At 33.0% G+C, this 24,673-nt stretch overlaps 1 protein-coding gene across 2 annotated transcripts in view; it reads right to left on the reverse strand.

The window, feature by feature from the left end:
• Positions 1 to 521: 521 nt before the first annotated feature.
• LOC136843788 (uncharacterized) overlaps positions 522 to 24,673 on the reverse strand; it is a 111,937-nt gene continuing 87,785 nt past the window's right edge. Inside the window, exons 8-9 of one of the 2 annotated variants that reach the window (XM_067112517.1) lie at positions 19,485 to 19,682; positions 522 to 710 (exon numbers count right to left, since the gene is read on the reverse strand). In XM_067112517.1, coding sequence (XP_066968618.1) covers positions 673 to 710; positions 19,485 to 19,682 — 236 coding nt within the window. In that variant the 3' untranslated portion in view covers positions 522 to 672. Of the gene's footprint in view, positions 711 to 18,509; positions 19,683 to 24,673 lie in introns of those variants that run through there. The other variant, XM_067112516.1, reaches the window with a different exon arrangement.

Below are 24,673 nucleotides of genomic sequence, written 5' to 3' on the forward strand. Positions count from 1 at the left end.
AAAATAAAGATTTGTTGATTAAATACTGGATTGAATTCTTAACGCCACAAGGAGAATTTTCTTTTGTAAGAAAAGGAATCTAACCTTTCTTATTTTTAACAAATCATGATAAACATGGAAATGAATGCTTTACTTCTGCTAATACTTCAGTTCAGTAATCCCAAATTTGTTTATTGAAAAATGTCCTCTTCAAACATCAGTCATAAAACTAATACCCTTCTTAAAAAGTAAGACAAATTCTACAATAAAGAAGCAACATGAACCTAAGAGTTTCATGTTCTCCTAACACACCTACTGTATTCAAAAGTCTTTGAGTCACAGCTCTTGTAGCACATCTCAGAGGCAAACCTTCAATTGTAATGATATCTTTAGACATCCACTTATTACGCATGTCAAACTAAACTTGTATCACAATAACACACGAATAGCGTGAACTACATATTTTTACACATCAATTCCAGTATTTATTCATCAAAAAATGTTATGAATTTGCAGGCCACACTAAAAAAATGGCACTCCTATATATTCTGATGATTAATCATCGTATAAAATAAATATTAGCAGTCCATGAGTATTCCTTGCATAGCCCCTGTACCTGGATGAATACTTGCTGGGAAGAAAGTGAATGTGTGATAGATACATATATATGTATATACATACACAGTCCCTAGTTTATGGCGGTAGTTCCGTTCCCGATAGCACGCCGTAAGCTGAAAATCACCGTAAACTGGAACATCATAATTATAATGGGAATAAAGAGTGCTTACGGTGCTGTAAGCGCCGCAAAACCAGGTAACGGCACCGAAAAATCGGGCTAACAGTGCCATGAGCCAAGTGCCATAAAGTCAGAATGCCATAAACTGAGACAGCCGTAACCCGAGGACTGCCTGTATATATATATACTGTATATGCAGTATGTATAACTGATTCACAAAGATATGGAACGTGATGAATGTATAAATAAAGGCAAATGCCACATAGGAAAAAAGAAACAACGGAGTGGTTGCTGGGCCTTTTGACACTCTTATAATATACCGAAATATTATATGACTGTGACCTGTTGCATTACACATGATCACAATGTAAGATGACAGAAAAATCAGCATTTTAAAGGAAGATAAGGTTTACAGGATTAGCAGAAAGTGAATACCTGATATTCTTTATATCATTTAAACAGAATGCATAAATTCTTTATATCATTTAAACAGAATGCATAAAATGAAATCTGATCATTTTAAATGCCATCAAAGAACAAAACTGGTTTAAATCAGAACAAGGAGAATTTGAGAACAGCAGTATAAAAAGTGGTCAAAAATTAGTTTCAGGGCAATATAACACATACAGTGCTACATTTTCATAGTTTTACAATTAAGTATTTTTGAAACTGACTTTTGATATGTTCTGTACTTAAGATGTGCAAACTTGAGGATAGTCTAATTTTTTGTGCAAACTTGAGGATAGTCTAATTTTTTTGACATTTCCAAAACGAGAATGCCCCCTGTAAAGTTTCTGCAAGATATCAAATCTTGTTTTGTGAGAAAATCTTTGAATCAACATGCCCAACTCAGAAAGCTTGAGAGTGAAAGAGCAAGGAAAGGATGAAAAAATACAACCTAAACATCAGAGCTTTCAATGGTTGAAACAGAAACAGAAATCTCAGGTAACTAAGTGTCAAATACAAAAGTAAATAAGATAACTAAGAGTTTTTTAATTTAAATAAAAGAAATATATATATATATATATATAATATATATTTTTATATATATAATATAAATATATATTTTATGTATATATATATATATATATATATATATATATATATATATATATATATATATATATATATATATATATATATATATATATATATATATATATATATATATATATATATATTATATACATACATACAGTATATATATATATATATATATATATATATATATATATATATATATATATATATATATATATATATATATATATATATATATATATATATATATATATATATATATATATATATATATATATATATATATATAATAATAATAATAATAATAATATAGAATTGGTGGTGTGTGTAACTGATATAAGTTATAGGAGGTATGTGGGATGACCACTTAGTTGAAAAACTCCTAGCTAAATTGGAGATTTTAAAGTTTCAGGAAAGCTTGAAATTGTGTAGAAAAGAAATTTGACTTATTTCTGTGAAAGGAATAATGTACTTTTCGTGAAAGCTTGGTTGAATGCCAATAAGACTTTATATAAGTTACATATATATATGTATATATACATATACATACACATACATAGTTCCAAGATATGGTAGTTACTTAAACATACACAAAGGTTGAAGGAAGAAGTACATCCTAGGTGGTCTGTAAAATTAAAAGTAAAATAATAAAAAAAGAGGAATATTTGGAAAGATACAAGAGACTAAAAGGGATGTGATAGTGTTATGATAAATAATATATGTGAAATATGAAGTTTGGATGGCAGTCAAGCTATTAAGGTCAAGGCCCAGACTCTGGCACTAATAAGGATATTCAGAGGGGTTAGGTGTTATGAAAAAGAAAAGGGAGTCCCAAACAGAACTGGGAAAGGTGGATGGCTAACAGGAGATGGGTAGCCACATCTCATGTAAGAAAAAAAAATGGAGATTATAACACCATTTCAAAATAAAATAAATTTCTCACCTAGTTTACTACATACTTGTCATGGAGACTACATGCTTCAAACTGCTAAATCTACTTCTAAAAATGACTGTTTTGTTTTACTGTTTTATTTCCTTTCCCCTAGTCACTTCAAACATTATGATGGCTATTAATGTTCATGTTGTTATGGTGCCCTCATACATAGAGGATTTCCTCAACTTTTTTTTTTAACAAAACTAAATCAAATATATTTAATTTAATTAATAACCCTGACCTTAAATCTTCATAGTTCTTTCACCCTTTTGCATGATTTATGTCACTGTTCCTTTGAGCCCCTAGTTAGTCCTCCCATACAGCCTCCTAACCACCATCATTTTCCATCTTCAAAGTACTATCAGAATTAGCAATCTTTGATTGCTTGAATCAGTGGCTGTTTTTTCATTCTCCTATACTGCCAACTTTTGGCGCCTTCCCAGACTCTTATAAATAAAGATATGGGGTGATAGTCTATAACCTCCTTTGAGGTTAAACCCAAACTTTTCTTGTTTCCATTGGAATTGGGACAAGTAAGAGCATCAAGAGACCCATTCCACTGGCCTCTGCATAAAAAAAATGGTAACCTCAAGACCTTAGAAAAACAAACATAAAAAATTGATCTGATGGCAAACCTACGTTTTTTACACAAATGTACTACAAGACATGCAACTATCATTCAACTCAAGACCTTTTTCCTCTAACAAAAATTAATGAACTTTGAACATTCTTGATCCTTAAATAAAACTACATGAATATTTGGCATTATTAATATCAGCTAGCATGTAATTAACTAAATCTAAAAGGAGTTATCAGCAGCTGATTTTCTCCCACCATGTTGAAGCTGTGAATTTGTATTTCTCATGTCAACTAACAGCAGAGTTCTCCACTTACAGAATTTAAAAATTTTAACAAATTACAATCAGTATACTGTACCATATTTTTCATTAGTATGTTGTCGTATTTTTCATTAGTATGTTGTCGTATTTATGCTAAAATTCATACTAAAACAAGAGCTCAAATGCACATTTGATCTGTTTAACTTGACCACAAGCCAATTTTTTTCAGCTTGTTAATTAATTTTAAAATTCAAATTTTATTTAAATTAGAGCTTTGTGTGCTAATTTCAGTATAGTACTTGTTTTCTGTATTATTTACAGATTGGTTTATGCTCAGTTACTCAGTACCATTATGGTTTAGAGTCAACTGTCTTTCTGACAATCTTTATGATAGAGATCATTATTAGCTTGGTTTTATAAGTTCCTAATAATGCATTTCTAACACAGCTTGTAATATCTGGGATATTTTGGTCATGTAATTATGGGTTTTTAAAGCAAGAAACACTTAAATTGTTGGTTAGTTAGTGTCGGTAATTTTATACAGGGTTAAATAATATTAATTTTTAGTGAACTACTTTGTGTATTGTAAATGATGTTCAGATTTGTTTAAATTCATAAACTGCATCATCCACAGAAAATTTTTATTGTGAAGGAGCCGATATATGCAAATGTAGGGACCCAATAAATTAGTATGTAAGATGTCCCTAATCCAACAGCTTTCAGTATACTAAGACATTTGCTTGTATCTTTTAAAGTAAGTTATAGTCATTTTATTATAGTTTAAGATTAAGGGTAATACACTACTTTCAACTTGCCTATACAGTAATGTGCACTTATAAAACATGTACTCTTATAAAACATTACAGCTTTTGCCTTTTCTCAAGAGGAATGATATCAAACCAATGCTGCAATATATAGTAGTTAAACCAATGCTGCAATATATAGTAGTTATTTCCATGAAGTTCATGTTGTGGTGCTGAGCATTTTGTAACTGATGGGACACAGTTGCTACCATGGGCATTCCATAAACAGAATCAAGAAATCCACATTCTAATCTATATGCATTAATAAATTAACTGTGTACAGTACTTGGAATGTTGAACTGAAGGAAATTTTTGATAAATACTGGTAGGAGACATATACTGTAGTGCCATTTATTATATGTTTCTCACAGTTAATATTGGTATTCGATTCAGGGAAACCTGAACACTTGCATACATCAAAATCTTTTTGTATGCCAAAGAATATTTTCTCACAGTGAATACTGGCATCTGATTCACCAAACCTGAATATGTACTTTCATACCTCAAAATCTTTTTGTATACCAAAGATGCTAAACATCACTTTTGTATATATTTAAATCCTCTGTGACAGAATTCCAAAGTCCTTCTGTTGTGAAAATACTGTGAAATATATACGGTCTTCTATGTTCTTAAAGAGCTTGTCAATAACCCATCTATTTTAAAAAATTCTCCCATATTTTGTTGATTGATGTGTTGTTAAGTTGTACTAGACAATTTCCATAATATTATTTGTCCCTTCATTACTTCTTTCTACAAACAGGGAAAGTTTTATTAACTGGCTTCTATTATTATTATTATTATAATATTAACATTAGTTAGTTTAACTTGAGCACCAAGCCAAAACGCACTGCTTTCATCACTGGTCCAAAGGGTTTGTCTTTAATATTGAAATAAAAAATTTCTATTGAATAAAACTGCAGTTCTTGGAGAATTTAATCATTGGTTAAGTATGAAAAGCCAGATAAAATTTCCTCGATTCAATTCCAAAATCTGATATTCGATGCTGGTTAAAATCTGGATATTCAGTTTAAGTATATACAGGGATTCGGTCATGTTGGACATTCATTAAATATCCTGGGTCAAATGAGTAAGTCCAAGCAAAGACAGACTTGGATTACTTTGATACAATGCTCGTTTGATTTGAAGACTGCCACAGTCCGATAACAGGTTTGATTTTGGAAATGATTGTTAGAATGATTACTCCATGTGTGACATTCATTATAAATGAGTTTTGGAGATGTTAGATAGTCACTTGACAGGAATTTTTGTTTATGGTCTAGGCACAACAGCTGCAGCTTTGGAACAGGGTTCCAAGCACCCATTTTGGTGATATGAAGTACAATTTTTAGCATAATACTGCATTTATTTTGACAAGTTAAAATAATTGCTGTATATCTTATAGCTTTGCCTTTCTACTCAATTTTATTTTATCAGGTCACATTATCACCAGACCCCTGGGTGCCATGGCTTACATGGTTGTTTTAAAAAAAATTGGTTAAAATTAAATGCAAAAACTTTGTTCTGAAGGTGTAAGTGTGTGTTTATGCATGATAAACCTAGATAGTGTTGTATTTACCATCATCACCTTGAAAAATTGTTATTAAAATGGTTGCCATCATACAGGCCATTGTGTACATTCCGCTGAAATATATAAAAAATACTAGAGGAACTCGGTGTTACATCAACCTAATATCTTATTAGCATCCCTAGATACAGCCATCCTTCAGAAAATACAATACCTTTGTTTTCTACTTGCATAATATAATAACACTATAAAAGAAATGCCCTTTGTTGTATTCGTTCTTTTGTTAACAAATTTTGTCCAACATAATGTTTGTGCTCTGCATTCCTCTGGAATACTTTTCCTTCTATTTCCTCAAAGTAATGTGTGAGAACCAGCCCAGTGGTCTTTCTTTCTGAGATGAATGCAAGATGTGTAGTATAGCTGGTTATTGTTATTCCAGTTCACATGTACACCTTTTAGGAACCCACAGAGCTGCACTGCAATATGGGGATTGATCTTAATTCATCAAAGCTACTATTTCATTTCACTCAGCACTTTGGGGGCTCCATGTTTTCTCCTCTGCTTGAGTTGCTCACCTTGTTATTTCACTTTCACCTCAAAGTCATTCTCTAGTGCAACACTACAAAACTAACAGATAAGGGACAACACAAGATGTTAGAAATGAAAAGAAAGTACTCATGAAGCATGGGAAATTCACTTTTCTTTGATCATAGACACTTTAAAGGAGCTGAAGGACCTTTTGTAAATGAACACAAATGATAAATTATTATTAATAATAAATAGTTAATTATTTTCTTTACTTTTTTTATATTAACTCTAATTGAAATCATATTCTTTTGCTTAAATGTTTCGTGGTAGCATCATTCTATAAAACAGCAATACTCTATAACACCTAAAGTTAGGATTCAATTTCAGACCAAATACTTGGAGATCCTGTCTTAATGTGTACTGTACAATATTTCACTGCCTAGCAATTGAGCTACAGGTGTAATGCATAAAAAACCATTATAGACACATTATTCTTAACTTTTTCTTAATTTTATATGAAGATTGTAAGGCAAATAAAAATTTGACTGCTTTACAACATAAGCAATAATTTGTCTACCAAATGCTACACCTAACATATATTACACTGATGATAACATGGTATATTGAATTATACTGATGACTAGAGAGAGATGATGTTTTTCATGAAGGGTTGAATGCACGAAAGTAGAAAACACCACTCTGAATGAAGACACAATCTACTACACCACTTAGTTTTCACAGTGTTTAGCATAATTCAGTTTTAAAAACGCTTAGTTTACTGTACATATGTTCTGAAGCAAGCAAATTACTTTGGATTGTTTTCAAGCCAAAAGATTAAAAAAGATAGTATTTTAAAACTGTTCATGGGATTTTGCCAAAACTGTTCTCTCACTTTAAACTTTCAACAACAAATTACTTAAAGTTCTTAATAATTCTCAAGTGAAATTCTTTCTGAACATATCTCTGACTCCAATTTATTTTTATATTAATTTGTCAATATTCAACTACAAAATGACTACTGGAAATTTATAGCACATCAAATAGCAATGAAAGGGCAAGAAGTTATAATTTTTTTCATTAAATTTTACAGCATTCTTAAAAATAAATAAACTGAATGAAGAACAGTATTATTGAAAAGTAAAGCACTGTATATTTTTTATTTGAAGGTTTTGTTTTCTCTTGTAAAAGGTATTCATCTAGCTTATTAAATTTCTAAAGATCATTTCAGGAAATTATTAAAAGCAAACTGTTGTAAAAGATGCCAACATAAAATCCATTCAAATCACATTTAACAAATTATTATTAACGTAGAAAAAATTTGTTTTAATTGTATATGATGTTCAAATAAAAGTTTTTCCTTTCAGACTAAATGCAGTGTTAAGAATGCCTTTACTTTTTCCATTATTTGTGATTTTATGAAGATACAATAGATTAAGGATCCCAATTAAGCATTACCTCTGTAAATTAGTCAAGCAGGCACTCATGAACAGTCTGTCTTCTTACCATTCTATAAAACCAAGTGACATTTATCTACGGGATGGTAATTACAGTAAAGAAAAAGTGCATGTTAACATTAAGAAAAGTTAGCACATTAGCTCTTGCTTGGCTTGGGTAGAGTAGTTTATCATTCTACACTGCAACTATGGCAGTCAGTGCATTTAACCAAAACAATGACAACAGGAGGGAAAGGATAATTGTTTCTGCAATTTCAAAATCTTAAAAACCTTTTCAGTGCCAATTAAGGACAATTCCTTTCCACACTAAGGTCTGCTTTTCCAAATACACAACTGTTCATGTTCTACCCGGCTTTTTGAAAATTCTTCCTCATGTAACAAATCTCTTGATGAAATGCAGATCAATAATACTGTACAATGCAGTATCGTATACTAAACTTCAGGAAACAAATGTTGTGAATTTGCCCAATACTTTAGGGTTTCCTATGAAGAAATTGTCTTATTGTGGCTGAATAAAGATTTCACGATTGAAGATGACTGTACATGACAGACAGACCTGCATGCTGAGTCAATAAATATTGAAGCCCATACCATAAGGGAAGTTGATACAATTAGCTTTTTCCAAGTAAAATGGATTTGAAAACAAGTAAAATGTTATAAAGCACAAAATGTGAAAACTTTGAAGGCATCATTCCAAACAACCAATGTGAAGTTATGGTTTCTATGAAAGATTATAGCAGAAAAATGAAAGTATGGTTGCCAGTTCTAGAGGGAATACTTGCTGGGAGGTGTCACTTTATTTTATCAGAAGAGTAGTTGACCTAAATATTATTTTTTGCTTTATAAAGATCATTTGCATTCACTCCTACATTTATGAAGCTAATGTCCTGTAAAGTTAAGGTCTTGTAAACAGAGATCTAAGTTAATCAGTGAGTCATCAGCAGATTCTCCTTGAATAAAAAAAAATTAGAGGGGGGGGTGGTTAAATATGAATATCTTAATTGAAAGATGACATAAGTACACCTCTCTTACTTGAATACTGTGGTACAAAACTGTTTATGAAATGCTGACCGTAATCAAGGTCAAACATGCAATAATAAATGTCTTATCTACAACAGTTAACAGGCCAGTTTTGTCATGGAATAAGAACAGACAATTTAAGTACTTTGGTAAACTTTTTTATCATGTCCTGTAATTTTGTTCACAGTGCTCCAGCTGTTTCTATTAGGAATACAGGATACCTGTTGAAGTTGCTAAAGTCAAAACAATAACTTTGACTAATAATACTGTACGTCTGTTTTACTATTCACTATTAATTGAGTGAATACCCAAATAAGAATCTACTTCATAAAATTGCTTTAAGCATGTCATATTTTTGGTTAAATACTAAGTTGTCTGGGACATATGTACATAGTATTTATAATTTTGCAATCATTTTCTTTTCTCTTTTAAACTTTATTTAATAATATATATACATATATGTATTATATATAGATATACATATATATATTAAACATACACACACACATGTATATATATATTATTATATATATATATATTCAACACACACACACACTCAGTCGATCCCTGGTATTCACAGGGGATAGGGATCACAACCACCCGTGAATACCGAAAATCTCTGAATACTTGAGACCCCTCTAAAAATCCTTATAACTGCCTATTTTTATAGTTCAGACACCACAGATACCTTAAACTATCATTCTAAAACATTTATCCATTAATATGAAAATACAGTAATTAGTGAATACTGCTCTACGAAAAAATCTGCGAACAGGTGAATTTTCCGCAATTAATTTGGAGATATGTTCCACAGAAAAATTTGCGAATGCTGAACCGCGAATAAGCAGGGGTCAACTGTATATATATATTGTATTTATAATACATATATAATCAAATATATTATTTCACCATATGCCTTTTCCTTGGAGAGGGTGGCATTATGTTAATGATCCTTCTTGTTTTTAACAAGTCACTTTGGGATGAAGTTGCAAGCCCCAATGACATGGAGAAATATTAAAGTGAAATGGCAAACAAGGCAGAATGGAGTCAAAGATTAAATGAAGACGTTGATACAAGTTGGGATGAATCAAGGAAATAGTTGAGGTAATCTCAGGAAAGAGGGTAATGCATAGGTTTTAAATGTACTAATCACAATCAGGAGGACCAAAAGAATTAAATATTATTATTATTAAGGACTTTAACCAGACAACTGAGCTAATTAACTCTCATAGGACTGGCCCAAAGGATTTGTCTTTATTAACGATAAGGTTCAGTTTTATTTATTATATTACAGCTGTTAAAAAATTTTTATAATTGGGCCAACTGAAAATGATGGCGATTCTGACAATTTCTTTCACTGATTTGTTTCCAAAACATAACATTCATAGTGGATTATATTTTGGGCATTTACAAAAGAAATATAGGAATTAATTTTGTGGGCTATTCATCAAATTTCCACAGGTCTAGTGAGCATGACCAACTCTTAGTCATGTCAAAGTTACTTGTATGTCTCTCTCTTTTTGATATGATGAATTCCAAATTTTTTGTCATTCTTTTTGATATGAAATCCATACTCCATCACTGGGCCTGATTAGTTTTCATATGTTACTCTCATGTTCGTTATTCTATATATTCTGTCGTTTATTGATTATAATGGGTCTTAAGAGATAATAATCACTAATAGGAATATCTGTGTGATCTTGAGATAGTATCTGCAGCTCTGGCTGCTGAATTGGCTTAAAGCAAACATTCTGAATGAGGCTACTGATTTAGACCTTTATGAATTGACAGGGCTGGTTTTGAGGGTGTTATAGGTAGATATAACTCAGGAGAACAAAATCAGGAGAGCTTTTGCAATTGCATGTTGAAATGATTTTTTAGTTCTAGTAACCATATCAGAGGTGGAGCAGATATTAAAGAATGATTTAATATCAAGAATGTACTGTATATCAATCTGTTGAAATAGAAGTAATGGGGTAAGAAGACAAAAACCCTAGATATCAGGTAAGACCTGGGATCTAATGAAGAAGAACACAGACTAAAATGTGCCAGGTACTAAGCCTAGATCGTGATGGTAAAAGAATATTGAGAAGAAATAAGAGAGTATTTGGGCAAACAGGCTGATGAATTTTGATAAAGCCATGTATTCAGGGAGTGGCATTGGTGTTAGGCTAGCCCACAAAATTATTAATGAAAAATATATGGGCGAAAAGAGGGAAACACCTGTCAAAAGGAGGGACACGTAAATATCATCATAAGAAATACAAAACTGGGTGGAACTTTTGGGTGAGTCTGTGGATAAAAGATAAAAGGGGGTAATTTGGCTGATATGCCAGAAGCTGAAGACCTGAATGTCCTTATGAAAAATCTCAGTTTTTGAAGTGGAATTAATAACTTAGGAGATGGAAGAACAAGGTCATGACAGAATCACTGCAGTGGTGATTTTAGCTGAAACTATAATGACACCTCATGTCCTAACTACACTGCTTTGCAGATTATCGAATGAAAAAAACAAACCCTTTTGATTGGAAACTACAAGTCCTAGCTAAACTACCAAAGAAAGATGACCTGACTGAATGTGGTTGCAATGAAAACATTTACAGTAGTATGCTTTTTATCAATAGACTACATAAACTGATAAAAAGCCCACAGAGATGAACAAGCTCGCTGCAGAAAAGGCAGAGTTGCACAAATCAAATTTGTGTTAAGACTTATTGTGCAGCAATGTATGGAATTTAAAAATCCAGTTCTGATGGCTTTTGTTGATTTAAAAAAAGGCACTTCGTCATTCTTGTTAAAATATGTATAGCTAATTTGTACTATCTATGAACAAAGTACATGCAAAGTTTCAGCTTTGCTGTCTGGCATTCTCTAGATGTTATAATGAATAAAAGGGTTGGAGTAAAGATGCACACACTTAACAGACTTTGAATAAGCTGATGATGCTGTCTCGACCAGCAAAACACAACAGGGTTTAGAAAGTAATGATAACATTACATGGCAAAAGGATTAACGAGGTTGAATCTTCCAAGTACAGTAATTAGAAGATTCAACCTCATTAATCCTTTTGCCAGGTAATATATTACACTTTCCTAACAATTGTTTCATAGTGCAACTGCGAGGTCTTGCTTCTGTTATACCTTCAAAGCCATTTTACTCTCAATTTCCCTTTCAGCGCTGAATGACCTCGTAAGTCCCAGCACTTGGCCTTTGGCCTAAATTTCATATTCAATTCCAGGTACTTAGAAACAATCATATCCAGTAAAGGTTCTCTTGAAGTTTAGTGAAGGACTAAAAAATGCAAATAAGATTTGGAAATAAAAGAGACTGAAATTGACTATGAAAAGATATTTTACAAGTACAGTATAGTGTGTTCCCTACTGCCATACAAACATGAATCATAGTGTGACAATGGAACTAAACCTAGAAGCTTTTGTCGACTTGAGAATGGGGTTTAGAGTTAGAAATGGTATACGAGAAATTATGGAAGCTGTGTATGTGGATGAAAAAGTGATGAAAGGGAGACAGAAATGACCTGACATATCTTGCACACAAATCTTGGGAGAATAGTACACAATGGTGTCAGCAGGGTCCCTGTTATTATTAAGTAGTTTAACTCGACAAATCCAAAGGACTCATCTTTATTAATAGGTTCAAATTGTTTTTATTAAATAAGATCTTTTAAAAAATTCTATAACTAGGTTAAATGAAATTATGGAGATTCTAATAAAACTTCAACTGATTTGTTTCCAAAACTTGACATTTGTTGTCAATTATATTTTGGACATTCCCACCAAAATAACTTGAATGTTAGGGTACCAGAAGATTTGTTAGTCCTAAATCTACTTGGATGAAAACTTTGAAGGGAGGCTGGAGATTTGTGGAAGTTAAGCACAAGAAAGACAAGGGTGATGGAATTTTTTACAAAGGCCCTTTGCACCTTGCAGTGTTGAAGATGATGATGTTTGTCCTCTTTAAAATATTCACTTTTTTAAGCATAACCAATTCTGGAATTTCATTCACCCTTTGTGATTTGGAGTCCAGAACAAGTCTGGGTAAAACTTCCCATTCTGGCTTACGACATATGTGCTCGAGATAATTTCTTTTTAGTGCTTTATGTCAATTCCTTTTTCATGACAGAAGGTTAGCCTTATATAATTTTGTTCAGTATATTTAAAAAGGATAAAAATATTACATGGTCAGAATGATGCACTGCAAGTTGACCAAGGACAGAAACCTGTACCATGTATGTATGTATACGTATAAAATGCCAGTCACACCAACTTACAATCAAGGCAATATTGTCCCTTATGTGCATGTGCTACTTTGCAACACCAACAGCTACTTCATGTAGCTCTCCCATTTTTGCCTTGTGATGGCTTTTACCATGGAGTTCTTGCTTTCCTGTATTCCTCATTTTTGTGATAAGAATTTTTTTTTAATGAGTGATGTATGTTATCCCTTTGTGCTGCATATTTGATGTTAATTCTTTGTGTTGCATAGTTGGGAACTAGTGCTTTGCCCTTACCAACCTATGGGGTTACTTTACACATTCTTGGTACTTGTGTGTGATTTGTTTTTGTTTATTTTGCAAAATTTCATTGTGTATTCTTTACATTTTTGTTAGCCTGGGTGCTTTTCCTGCAAATCACATTCATGTGCATCTCTCACTGTGATAAATTTTGTGTAATGCCACGGTACTGTCCTTTGGTTCTTTTCTAGGTAAAAATTTTTTTTTCAGCAGTATTATAATTTACAATTACTTATTTCCATATGTATATTTTTAATGTTTGGTGATTAAATAGTTTTTATCATTTTTGTTTTATGATATTCTTGTCTGCCTAGAATGTACAGTAAGTGGGGGCTAGTGCAAATCTTCATGTTTGGTCCCTTTGGCTATTGTTATGCTTAATCTAACCTGTCTTCGTGCCGCGTCTCAAAGTCCTAGTTAGGTCTGTCTCAATAAGCTGAAGCTCTTTTTATACTGTGCCTGTATTCTTTTTGGAACCAGCCATTTGTCACAGATGGTGTGTGATGATGTACTATTTTTCCTATTGCACTTCATAATGTACTATTTTAATATATTTACTGATATTTGATAACCTTTCAGGTGATTATAATATTCTAAAATTACATACAATTCTAGTTAAGAAGGTCAGATTAACAAAGCAATACAGTACAGTACTGCGCTTGTCATGTACAAGGTGAGCCAAATGCAATAAAGGGTACAGACCTAAAAACTTGCAGCAAACAAATTATAATTAATTAAAGTACCCAGATGACTAGTATGTAAAAACTTGAAGAATAAGGTTGTCTGAAGTATTAGGATGCTAATTACACCCTCCTTAAGGAATTTGTCTCAAAGACTTATATTTAGTTGAAATTGGCACAAGCATATAAAGTAGTGAGAAAATGAGTGTTATTTGTTCCTGTACAGCCATTCAGCTGGCTCAAAAATGAGAAAATTCATGACTACCATTTCATGTAGCTGTTGCAAACTGATGGCAATTTCTTTTTCAAGAGCGCATTATTAAACCCTAAATTCATAAATGCTCCTTATAAATTAGTCTTAACTTTCAGCAGCCCTGTACAACAATTTTTTTTCTAACAACCCACTAAGAACAGCTTAGCAAAATAAAATCTGAACTTTGAGCGGTTAAAACAACTACTGTACTGTATATAGAATGCAAGCCTATAAAAGCATGGAAACGGTTACAATCTTTGCCCAACTTAGATCCAAGTTAATCTGCACAATTACATTTTTCAAATCATGAATGCCGCTCCCTGTGTAGCAACACCTTAATAAATTAACAATCAATACTATTTGCATATATGGGTAGGCACCATATTTCTAAGGATCAGGCTACTCTGGTTGCAAACTTTCAACTTAAGCAAAATATAGCTGTACTTAAGTAGAGTCCCTCATTTTTTAAAAGCTATTACTTCCTACATTTTACAAGGATTATTCTGGGAAGTACAAGTCATAGAAAACCTTGCATAAATGTGTCAAGGACCCAAGTAAATTTTGGTCAACATTTGTTCACAAAATTGGATGACAATACCTTTATCTCAATCAAGATTCAAGTACACACGTGTAATTTGCTTCTACACCTTGGTTAAGACGTAGTTTTAATAAGAAATGTGTCGAGCAGCTAAACAAGTACCAAACTAAACAAAGAAGCACACAATTATTTTTTTAAGAAAATCACAAACCTTAGCGTCTCATCAGATCAACATTTGTTAACCCTATCATATGATAAAGATTTCAAGAAGTAACTAAAAAATTAATCTAGTGTACTATGGGATCAACTGCAGCTGTCTTCACAAAATTTCCTATTTTCACACAAGAAACAGAAATAAATTCATAGCTTTACACAAAGCACAGTGCAAAAGTTTCTTTGTATATAAGTGTATATTAAAAAAATATATAACTTTTTAAAGTGTTAATGATTATTTTCTCAATGCTACCATGAACTTTGATGAATTTCATACTCAAGTGTTTATATAGTGAACTCTTGTGAGTTTATATAATGACCAATTGCCAAACTAAATGATCTTTTTAAATTTAAGCTAATATGCCTCTAAAATATTACTGTACTTTAAATGCAATACCAAATGGTATATACTGAACATAATCAGACAATGACACAGTACTCTCTTATCATACTTGCCAACATGTTTTTAACATGCATTGCTATACTGTATATTTTATTAAACTGGGAACTTGATTGCATATGAAAATCTCACTGTAACATGCCTAAACAAGCAAAATATAAATACTAGAATAAAACATTATAAAACCCCCTTTTGGTAGTGTGCTGCTGGTAAGTTTCAGAGGATATATTTAATACTTTAGCAAAGCTACCTCTCAGACTTATCTAAAAATGCATTGGTCCCACAAAACATTGTGTGTATTAATGATCACTTTTACAAAGTCAGTTAAAAACTCTTCTATTACTATCTGTACCTAAAGTTGAATTCAGTTTTATAAAATAATTTTATCAAGTGTTTCCTTGCCTTAAAGTGGATAATTTTCCACTAAGGATCATAATGCATAAATTTAGCATGTTTTGGTGACTAAATTAAAGGATTCAATCACATTACTGTACAATGAAATTGCCTTTAAAGTTGAATGCCATCTGAGAGTACTACGAGAACTGAGTAATATTTTATACCATTGGGCTTTAAAAAAGAGGACAGAATGTTCAATGATTTTTTAGCCTCGTGACACGAGGCTTAAGAACCCTCATCTCACTAATGAAACGAGTCAACATAATGAGCTGCAAAGTACGGTTCCTGACACCACTATCAATATTAAAAAAATTTTCAGCATTAGGAAATACTTCTCTTAAAGACATCTAACTACAGATCAAAACTGATCATTTGTTAACATGGCAGAAGCAGCTGCAACAATTTTTTAGAAAGTTTAACCAGTGTACTTTTAATTTAGTCAAATAATGTATAAAACTACAAAAAAAAAAAAAAACTCAGGTTCACAAAGTTGTATTTCACCATCATAAAATTTTTATTTTCACTACACTACAAATCAATTTTTCACAATTACTCTGATAAAAGACATGTACTTTATACCAAATATGAGCCAACTTTTTAACATCTGGTCAATAATGAAATTACTCTGATTACTTTCATAGAGAATCTAAATCTCTCATACCATAAAAAAATAGCACAGAAAACACTCAGTGCTTGCTTAATACTACCAATTAGACTGAAGATAAAGATTTAACAAGATTTTCAGATACTGATTTGATATGTAAAAATTTTACAATGCTTTATGAGCAACTTGCTTTGCCAGTTAACTTTCCAGTTTACTCTCTATCTTACATTTTCAATACACAACAGCAGCAAGTCATAATTATGCAGACACATAAATTTAAGTACAATATTATAATATTAATACCAGGGTGATGACAGAGAAAAGAAACATGGAGAGGTAGAACAAGGATGTGATGAGAATAAAATAGAAATTACATTTACCAAATTCCATAAAATTCTTTCAGAACATAATGACTAAAACAAATTATGTCAGGTATGGTCCATTGTCAACTTATATGATGCAGCACATTCCAAAGGTGCGAGTTTACTTTTTTTTTTTTTGTGCAGATTCTTTTAAATTTTCAACCAAACTTTTCCACTGGATATACTTTTCTTTGTCCTATATACTGTATAAGCATTTCATTCACCTTCAAGGAGAGATGAGCCATAATATACTTTGAGCAGGGCAAAGGACCAACGATTTCCAATGTGAAGAGCACACTAGTGTGACTTTTACATGTGCAAGTATGCATCCATGCATGTATATACAAATATACATACTCATGCACTGTCTGTGTATGTGTGTATTTGTGTATGCATGTGTAAATACATACAGAAAATGTCATCATACTTAACCTTAGCTGTTATCTTCTTGACCTTAAGCAGAAAAGCACCACATCAAAATAACAAATAAATATGACTGAGTAATTAAGTGACTTAGAAAGTATTATGGCTTTGCATATCAAGAATATCAAGTTATATGAGCATAAGCTTCTGGACCCTGTCAGTCAATAAAACACGATAGGGCATTTTATAAGTCACCTCACTTTGCACTTAAATCTCTATACATAGTCCTCAAGAGTTTGATTGGAAGAAGATCCTTATTGCAATTTCACATACAATGAAACAATTGAAAATTATTCTCAGTATTAGCAGGGAGAAACTTATTCACCATCATACGATATTTACACAACAATGCCACATCTTTGGTTGGTTCAAGAGTACACTTACTCCTCAAATTCTCTCTACTGTATAGGATTTACAAAAAAAAAAAATTTTTTTTTAAGAAAATAATTTGTAATAATAATAGTTAAGTTCTACTTCTTCCAAACGCTTCAAAGGAGAAAGACTATTGGATGAACAAATACTGGCAATTAATGCAGATTTCAGGGAACTTGGCAACCTCTGCTTCCAACTGGGAAATGAAGGCCTATGGCATTGGCTAACCTCTAGCAAATGAAATGTGATACTGTTACTTTTGATTAGCTTGGAAAATAATTATTTATACTACCACAACACAACTATAAATATAGATATAGATGTATCACTTCACCAAAGACTGGTTGGCTATTAAGCATTAAATGCCTTATATTTTTCCATCTTACTTCCAACTGAATAGAAGCCATATACTGTACTTTATTTTTCCAATATCACTGGCCTCAACCATAAAATAGTTTACTTTTCTTTGGCCTCTTAAATACTAATAGAAAACTGTCTTTCCACATATCACTACGAAAACTCCACGTGTTTTCTTTATAGTTTTTCATTGATATAAAACATCTTTACTCCAAAAAACTTGTCACAATGTAGGGCATATGAGTTTCCCATTGTTACAAAATCATTCAGTACAGTAATTTTCCCAGCTACAACTTACTTAATCTGTCCTATCAATTCTCTTACCTCACTACTCTGTTGGTTACTATATCACTTTATATATATATATATATATATATATATATATATATATATATATATATATATATATATATATATATATATATATATATATATATATATATATATATATATATATATTTTATATATATATATATATATTATATTATATATATATATATATATAATTATATTATATATATATTTCTAAATCATGGGTGAGCATATTTCCAACTCTTTGGCTCTTGCATGCAACTTGCCATTTTGGTATTAGTCAAATAGTCAATTACCTGCTTTGAACAATGTTGGCAAAATGATTGGTTGTCTTTATTGCACCAAGATATTTTGTACTCAGACCAAGCGGTCCTTGGTACGCTTACACATTTCCTCTATACTTGCCTCCTTGCACTCAGCACCGCGGTGACCAGGTTGCCCACAGTTATAGCAAGTTTTCTTGGCACCGGCGGACGGATTATGTGTATGGGGCAGAGTGGGAGGGAAATGAGGATAGGTTAAGGATGCTGTTAGTCCAGATCCTGGAGTAGATGATGGTCCAATGGCATTTGGAGTTCCACAAGCAGGAGCTGGTCCTCCGCCACTTTGAGATGTACCACTGAGAAGTGGATACTGACCATACATAAATTCTGCATTCATACCATTGCCCACAGTTGGAAAAACAAAATTAGTTGGGGGTATAGAAGGGGGAACAAAACCATTAGAAAGGGCTGTACTATGAGACGGAACAAAACCAGGAAAATGTTGGAACACTTGAGCTCCCATGAACATAGGATATCCTGCAGCATTGTACTGTACACTGGTGTGTGGGGCCCCAGCACAGGTATTTCCTGGAGGTATCTGGCCAGCTGGGGCAGAGGCCACACTCGGGACGGGGTTATGAGCTGGAGGAGGAAGGGGACCTTCATGATGGGAAGGTGCTGTAAGAGGTGATCCACCATTGCGGCCATGAATACTACTTCCATTAGAGGTAGCTGGGACTGTACTACCATCTGTAGGAGAGCGAATGCAACACTGTGGGTCTTGCTGAACCACCGATAATGTTACTGGGGCTGGTGGAGTAGTTTCACGGCTAGATTTGTCACTATTAAGAGGAACAGGATTCCTAGGAGCTACCCCAGGCCCTTGAGTAGGTAAAGATAAACTTGGATATCTTGGCATACCTGCTTGTGGGTTCCAAACAGCTAAGGGCTGGTAAGGCATGTATCGGTGTCTTGGTAATGGTGTAGGAGCTTGCATAATGTGAATTGGCTGAGGCTGCAAAGGAGGTGGGGTGCCATCTTCACTAGCACCTGACCCCATGTGTGTCAAGGAATCTCCTACATCACCATTATTTTCTGTTACATCACCATGCCCTTTTCCTGTAAAAAGGTAATACCGATGTTAAGACAACTAAGTGAGGAAAAAATAAAAAAGAAATGAAATGTATAAAACACTAAGTGATGCTGCAAAGAACCTTTGGTACTGTATACAGCATGGTAAAATACTGTAAGAAGTACCTCCAGGGAGAACAACACTCATAAAACTCATGCACAGTATAACTAAAAAAGAAAAATGTAGAAAAATCCTTTGATCCTTAACTGCTGATTTTTTATAAAACTTTATGCAATAATCAACACAAATATCTTGCAGTAGAAAAATTATAATTTCATGATAAAATTAATTATTTGGATACTTACCTAAAGTTAAAGTTAGCTTATATCTTTGCACCATTAGGTGCGATTGGCATACAAAAAAATTTATTTTTAAATAATGCTTGGCTAACCTGCTAGCACTGGAATGTTTACATTCTTGTCAGAATTCTTCATGACCACCCATTAAGATGTGGGGAGGCTTGGTGGGTTTCCACTATAACAGTAGGTAAGTATCCAAATAATTTTATCATGAAAATTCTCATACTGTATTTGGAATGAATCTTACCTCTGTTAAAGTTAGCTGACTGCCACATTGAATGAGGATGGTGGGTTAGTGCAACCAGAGAAACAATGTTCAGCCAAGCAAACTAAAAGCTTTTTAATGAGGGGAAAAAAAAATCTTCTCAACATTCCTGCCTGTTGTGTGATCCTTACTGGCAAGTACTGTCATCAGACATTGGAACCACAACAGGGTGCAAGGCACTCGTAGTGAAATTTTTCACAGGATCCTTACAAGGAAAAAAAGGACTCTACCTGGCAGAGCACTAGTGACTCCTATGCCTGAGTCTTACAGGGAAAAACGGACTCTATCTCGTAGTGTACTAGTGACTTCTGTGCCTGAGTCAAAAGCCCATAACCGACAGTCAAAAACTAAAGACAACTACCACCTTCATATATGAGAGTGCACTCCTATACACCAATGTGTACCTTCATGCTCTCAAAATTCAACAGCAGGATTTCCTAACAACTAACAATAAGATAGAAAGCAAGGTTACTATTGTATTTGGCTCAGGAATAAGTCCTCGCTGCAATGATAGGACTGAGGGCTTTAAACCTCATGCTAAATTTAAATATTTTGCAAATAATATGTCAACAATAGCTACATTTCCCTGAGCTGCACAACAACCTTCTTTAGCCAAAGGTTTTACGGGAAATAAAAACGTGCTTACGGAACAGAAGCCACAAGGATTAATTTCAAAAGTTGTAAAAGCTCAGGAATCAACTCTATGCATTGACCTCAGCATTCTTGGACGTACGAGTGTTAGGTCTCCTAACACCACAGATAGATACTTAACTCCTCCTCTTAAAGGTTTATATCTGTCCAGGTAAACACAAACTGGACATAAGACAGCTACTTCTTATTTGCCTACCAAAGCAGTTACAGTAAGCACTGTCACAAATCTGGAAATAGTGCAGCAGATAAGTAGAAAAATACTTCAGTTTGCAATACAAGCATGAAATCTGGCATAACTGCTCATTTTAACCCCATCTTTTGAAAAAATCTGGGTGTCCACAAAAATTTCAATATGGCCGCTGGTTGTTTTGATTTTTGACACTGAGTAAATAATTGTTGAAATAAATACACCAATCATTATTCACATAATGTCATCCTGGGTAGAAGAGTTAATTGAGATATCACCAGAGCTCCTACTACATTTACCACTGTGATAAAGATGGCGTACAAAATGGCCGTCATGAAACATTTTGCTTGATAACTGCAACTAAGAAACATAGACATGAAATTTTTATCTATGCCTACATTTATGAGACCAAAGAATCTGTTTCTAGCATTTCTATTGGGCTATTATCAATATTACATCTTGGAAAGGGACCCCATAATGCTACTGAAAAGTATACAAGCACAAGACTATAATAGAGTACGATAAAATATCTATGTTCGAGCACTGTCTCAATGTCTTTTTTTAAGCCTGAAATTAACACATGATTTTAAAGATGCATGGTGTCACCCTTTAGTGTGATGAAATTCTCATTCACATGTATCTGAAGCATCATTTGCAACATTACAGTTACACCTCACATTATGATTGCACCTCATATTTGTAGCTACACAAAGCTGTGCATGTAAGCCCAAGCCTGTAGTGTTTGCACCTGCCACGGCAACCAGACTTGCAGCCACATTTGTAAGCTGTTCACAACTCTTTGCAATAGGAGAGCTGGTTGACCAGAAGAGTTTCCAGTCTTTGCCAATCTTTTCCCGACCCCAGTCAGCTGGATTCTGTGCTTCTGGCTGGCACAGAATTGCCTGACCCCATACACAACCTGCTGTGACTTTATGTCTGCTCCATGTTCGACCATACTAATGAACTGGAGCAGACTTTGAGGTATGGCATCATTGATGCATCCTTCACCAAAGGTGCCGTCAAACCTGGACTGATGATCCAGAATATGCTTCTTCAGTATCTTTGCTGCTTTAGTAATCACAAGTGTATCTGAATAGTCAGATGCCTGAGATAGGGCAAAAGCTACATCTTTCTGTAAGGCAAGTAGCACACTTCTTCCTTTCTTGTGTGCTTCTAATTCAGGGATTTCTGCTTACAATTTGTCCTTTAATCTTGTTGTATTTACAGTGGGTGAGGCAATGCCCAATTGTTCCAAGTGCTACTGGTATAATTGGGATATGTCTACACAGAACCAGTGGATATACACCTGGTTCTTCACTGTGACATTGTTCTTTCTCAAGATTTCTAAGATGGGACCTCTCCCTATTGTAAAGGCCAGTGAGACATACAAGATGGTGCTTCAGCTCTTGTGCAATTGCATCACCTGCACCTAGTTTTGCCAATAATTTACCATCATTAAGTGTGTGACCGCACTCATGTAGTCTCCTGTTGAGAGTTGTGGTCATTACTTGATGAAGATCTGATATAGGTGCCTAAGATCTGATATAGGTGCCATATTTTCACAAAAAATGCATGCTGCATTGTCATGACTCATTCGACACTGTTTAGCATGGTCTTCCTGTGGTTCACAACCTCCAACTGTAGATCTTCGCTTTCTCGCACGATCAAGTTTTGCATTATTTAACATGACCCTACAGCTCTTGTGGTATTTTGCCATGTTTTGTCGTAGTGTTGCCTCTATGCCACTGCCTTCATCCAGCCTTGAGTCAGCTAACCTTGTAATGAAATGCAGCACAGTAAATAAAAAAAAAATAAGCAACACATTTGCACACTCACTCTGTTGCTTGGATGAACTCGCTACATATGTTTGGCGTTGTCTTGCCTACATATGAAATTTGCACTTGAAATATTTTTACTATGATTAGAGATGAAACATCAACAGCGATAAAATACTCTCTTATGTTATGATGTGTGGTAATCACACTTAGAGTCAACTAAACTAGTATGAAATATGGTACAGTAAATCATGCAAAGCAAAACAAAAAATGGCAACACGTACGACTCACAGGATGGCTTCGTTAATTTCCTATTGGGTTTTGTGTTTTTATGTTTATGATACAGTAATTCATATTTTATTAAAGAATATGTAGAGTACTGAGGCATGAGAGAGAGAGAAAGAGAACAATAACTGAATTTGTACACATATATCAAAGCCTAAGTACAGTAACACACACTCCTTCACTATTCTATTTATATTTTATGCTGCAGTATTCTCATTTATACTCTTTTTACTGTATTTTCTCATGTTTCATTTTTTTTCCAACCAAAAGATAAATGCCATCATGTGCATAGGGTACGCAATTGTGCACACACTCATTCGACGCCATCTGTGAACTTGCTACAGTCTGTTTGGTTTTGTCTCTCCTGCATATGAAATTCGTATTTTAAATATTTTTACGGTCATTACAGATGAAATATCAAGCTATAAAATATTCTGTGAATGTGAACTTTAGTATTTGAGATGGAATATAACTTAATAATGGAAGCCTTACCTTTAATTCTTTAGTTTGTCCATACAGATTTGCCTTGCTTCTGGTGATATGTGCATCCATGATATTGTAGAATTTCCTCAAAAAAAAAAAAAAAATGTACAAATATTCTTCCGCCATTACAGTGTGCCATAAGACTGAAACAACGTAACCTCAGAACATCTACTGCAACCCGGAACATATTTTTTGATGAATATATTTGAAAAGTGACATAAGCTCGGAACAATGTAAGCCAAGAACAGCGTAACCTGGGTACTGCCTGTGTGTATATATATATATATATATATATATATATATATATATATATATATATATATATATATATATATATATATATATATATATATATATATATATATATATATATATATATATATATTTATATATATATATAATTTTATATATATACATGTGTGTGTGTATATATATATATATATATATATATATATATATATATATATATATATATATATATATATATATATATATATATATACACACAGTATAATTATATATATATTACTCATATTAGGCTTCAATAAAATGGGATGGTTTTGAGTTTAATATGAGATATACTGTATATATAATATATATATATATATATATATATATATATATATATATATATATATATATATATATATATATATATATATATATATATATATGTAAAGGTATAGGGAAAAATTAAATAGGAAAGCATAAGAGAAAGAGAGAGCAAGAGAATAGAGAGAGAGAGAGAGAGAGAAAGAATAAAAAAGAGAGAGAGAGAGAGGACAACAGTTAAGCCTTGGTTGTTATACATTGCGAGACTAGAAGTGTCGAGTAAGCAAACAGCAAGAAACTTCTTGCATGAACTCAAAACAATGAGCGAGTATATGCGCCCAGGGCCATACAACCGATCGTAAAATCTGGAAACTGTGCCCTCACAATTTAGCTGACTAAGGATTACTCAGCACCTCGTCAGAAGCTAACATTCCAGCCATATCTATAACCCTGCCTTCAACAGGAGGCGTTTACATGGAAA

The sequence above is a fragment of the Macrobrachium rosenbergii genome, chromosome 12, assembly GCF_040412425.1.
Source record: "Macrobrachium rosenbergii isolate ZJJX-2024 chromosome 12, ASM4041242v1, whole genome shotgun sequence".
Taxonomy (NCBI): domain Eukaryota; kingdom Metazoa; phylum Arthropoda; class Malacostraca; order Decapoda; family Palaemonidae; genus Macrobrachium; species Macrobrachium rosenbergii.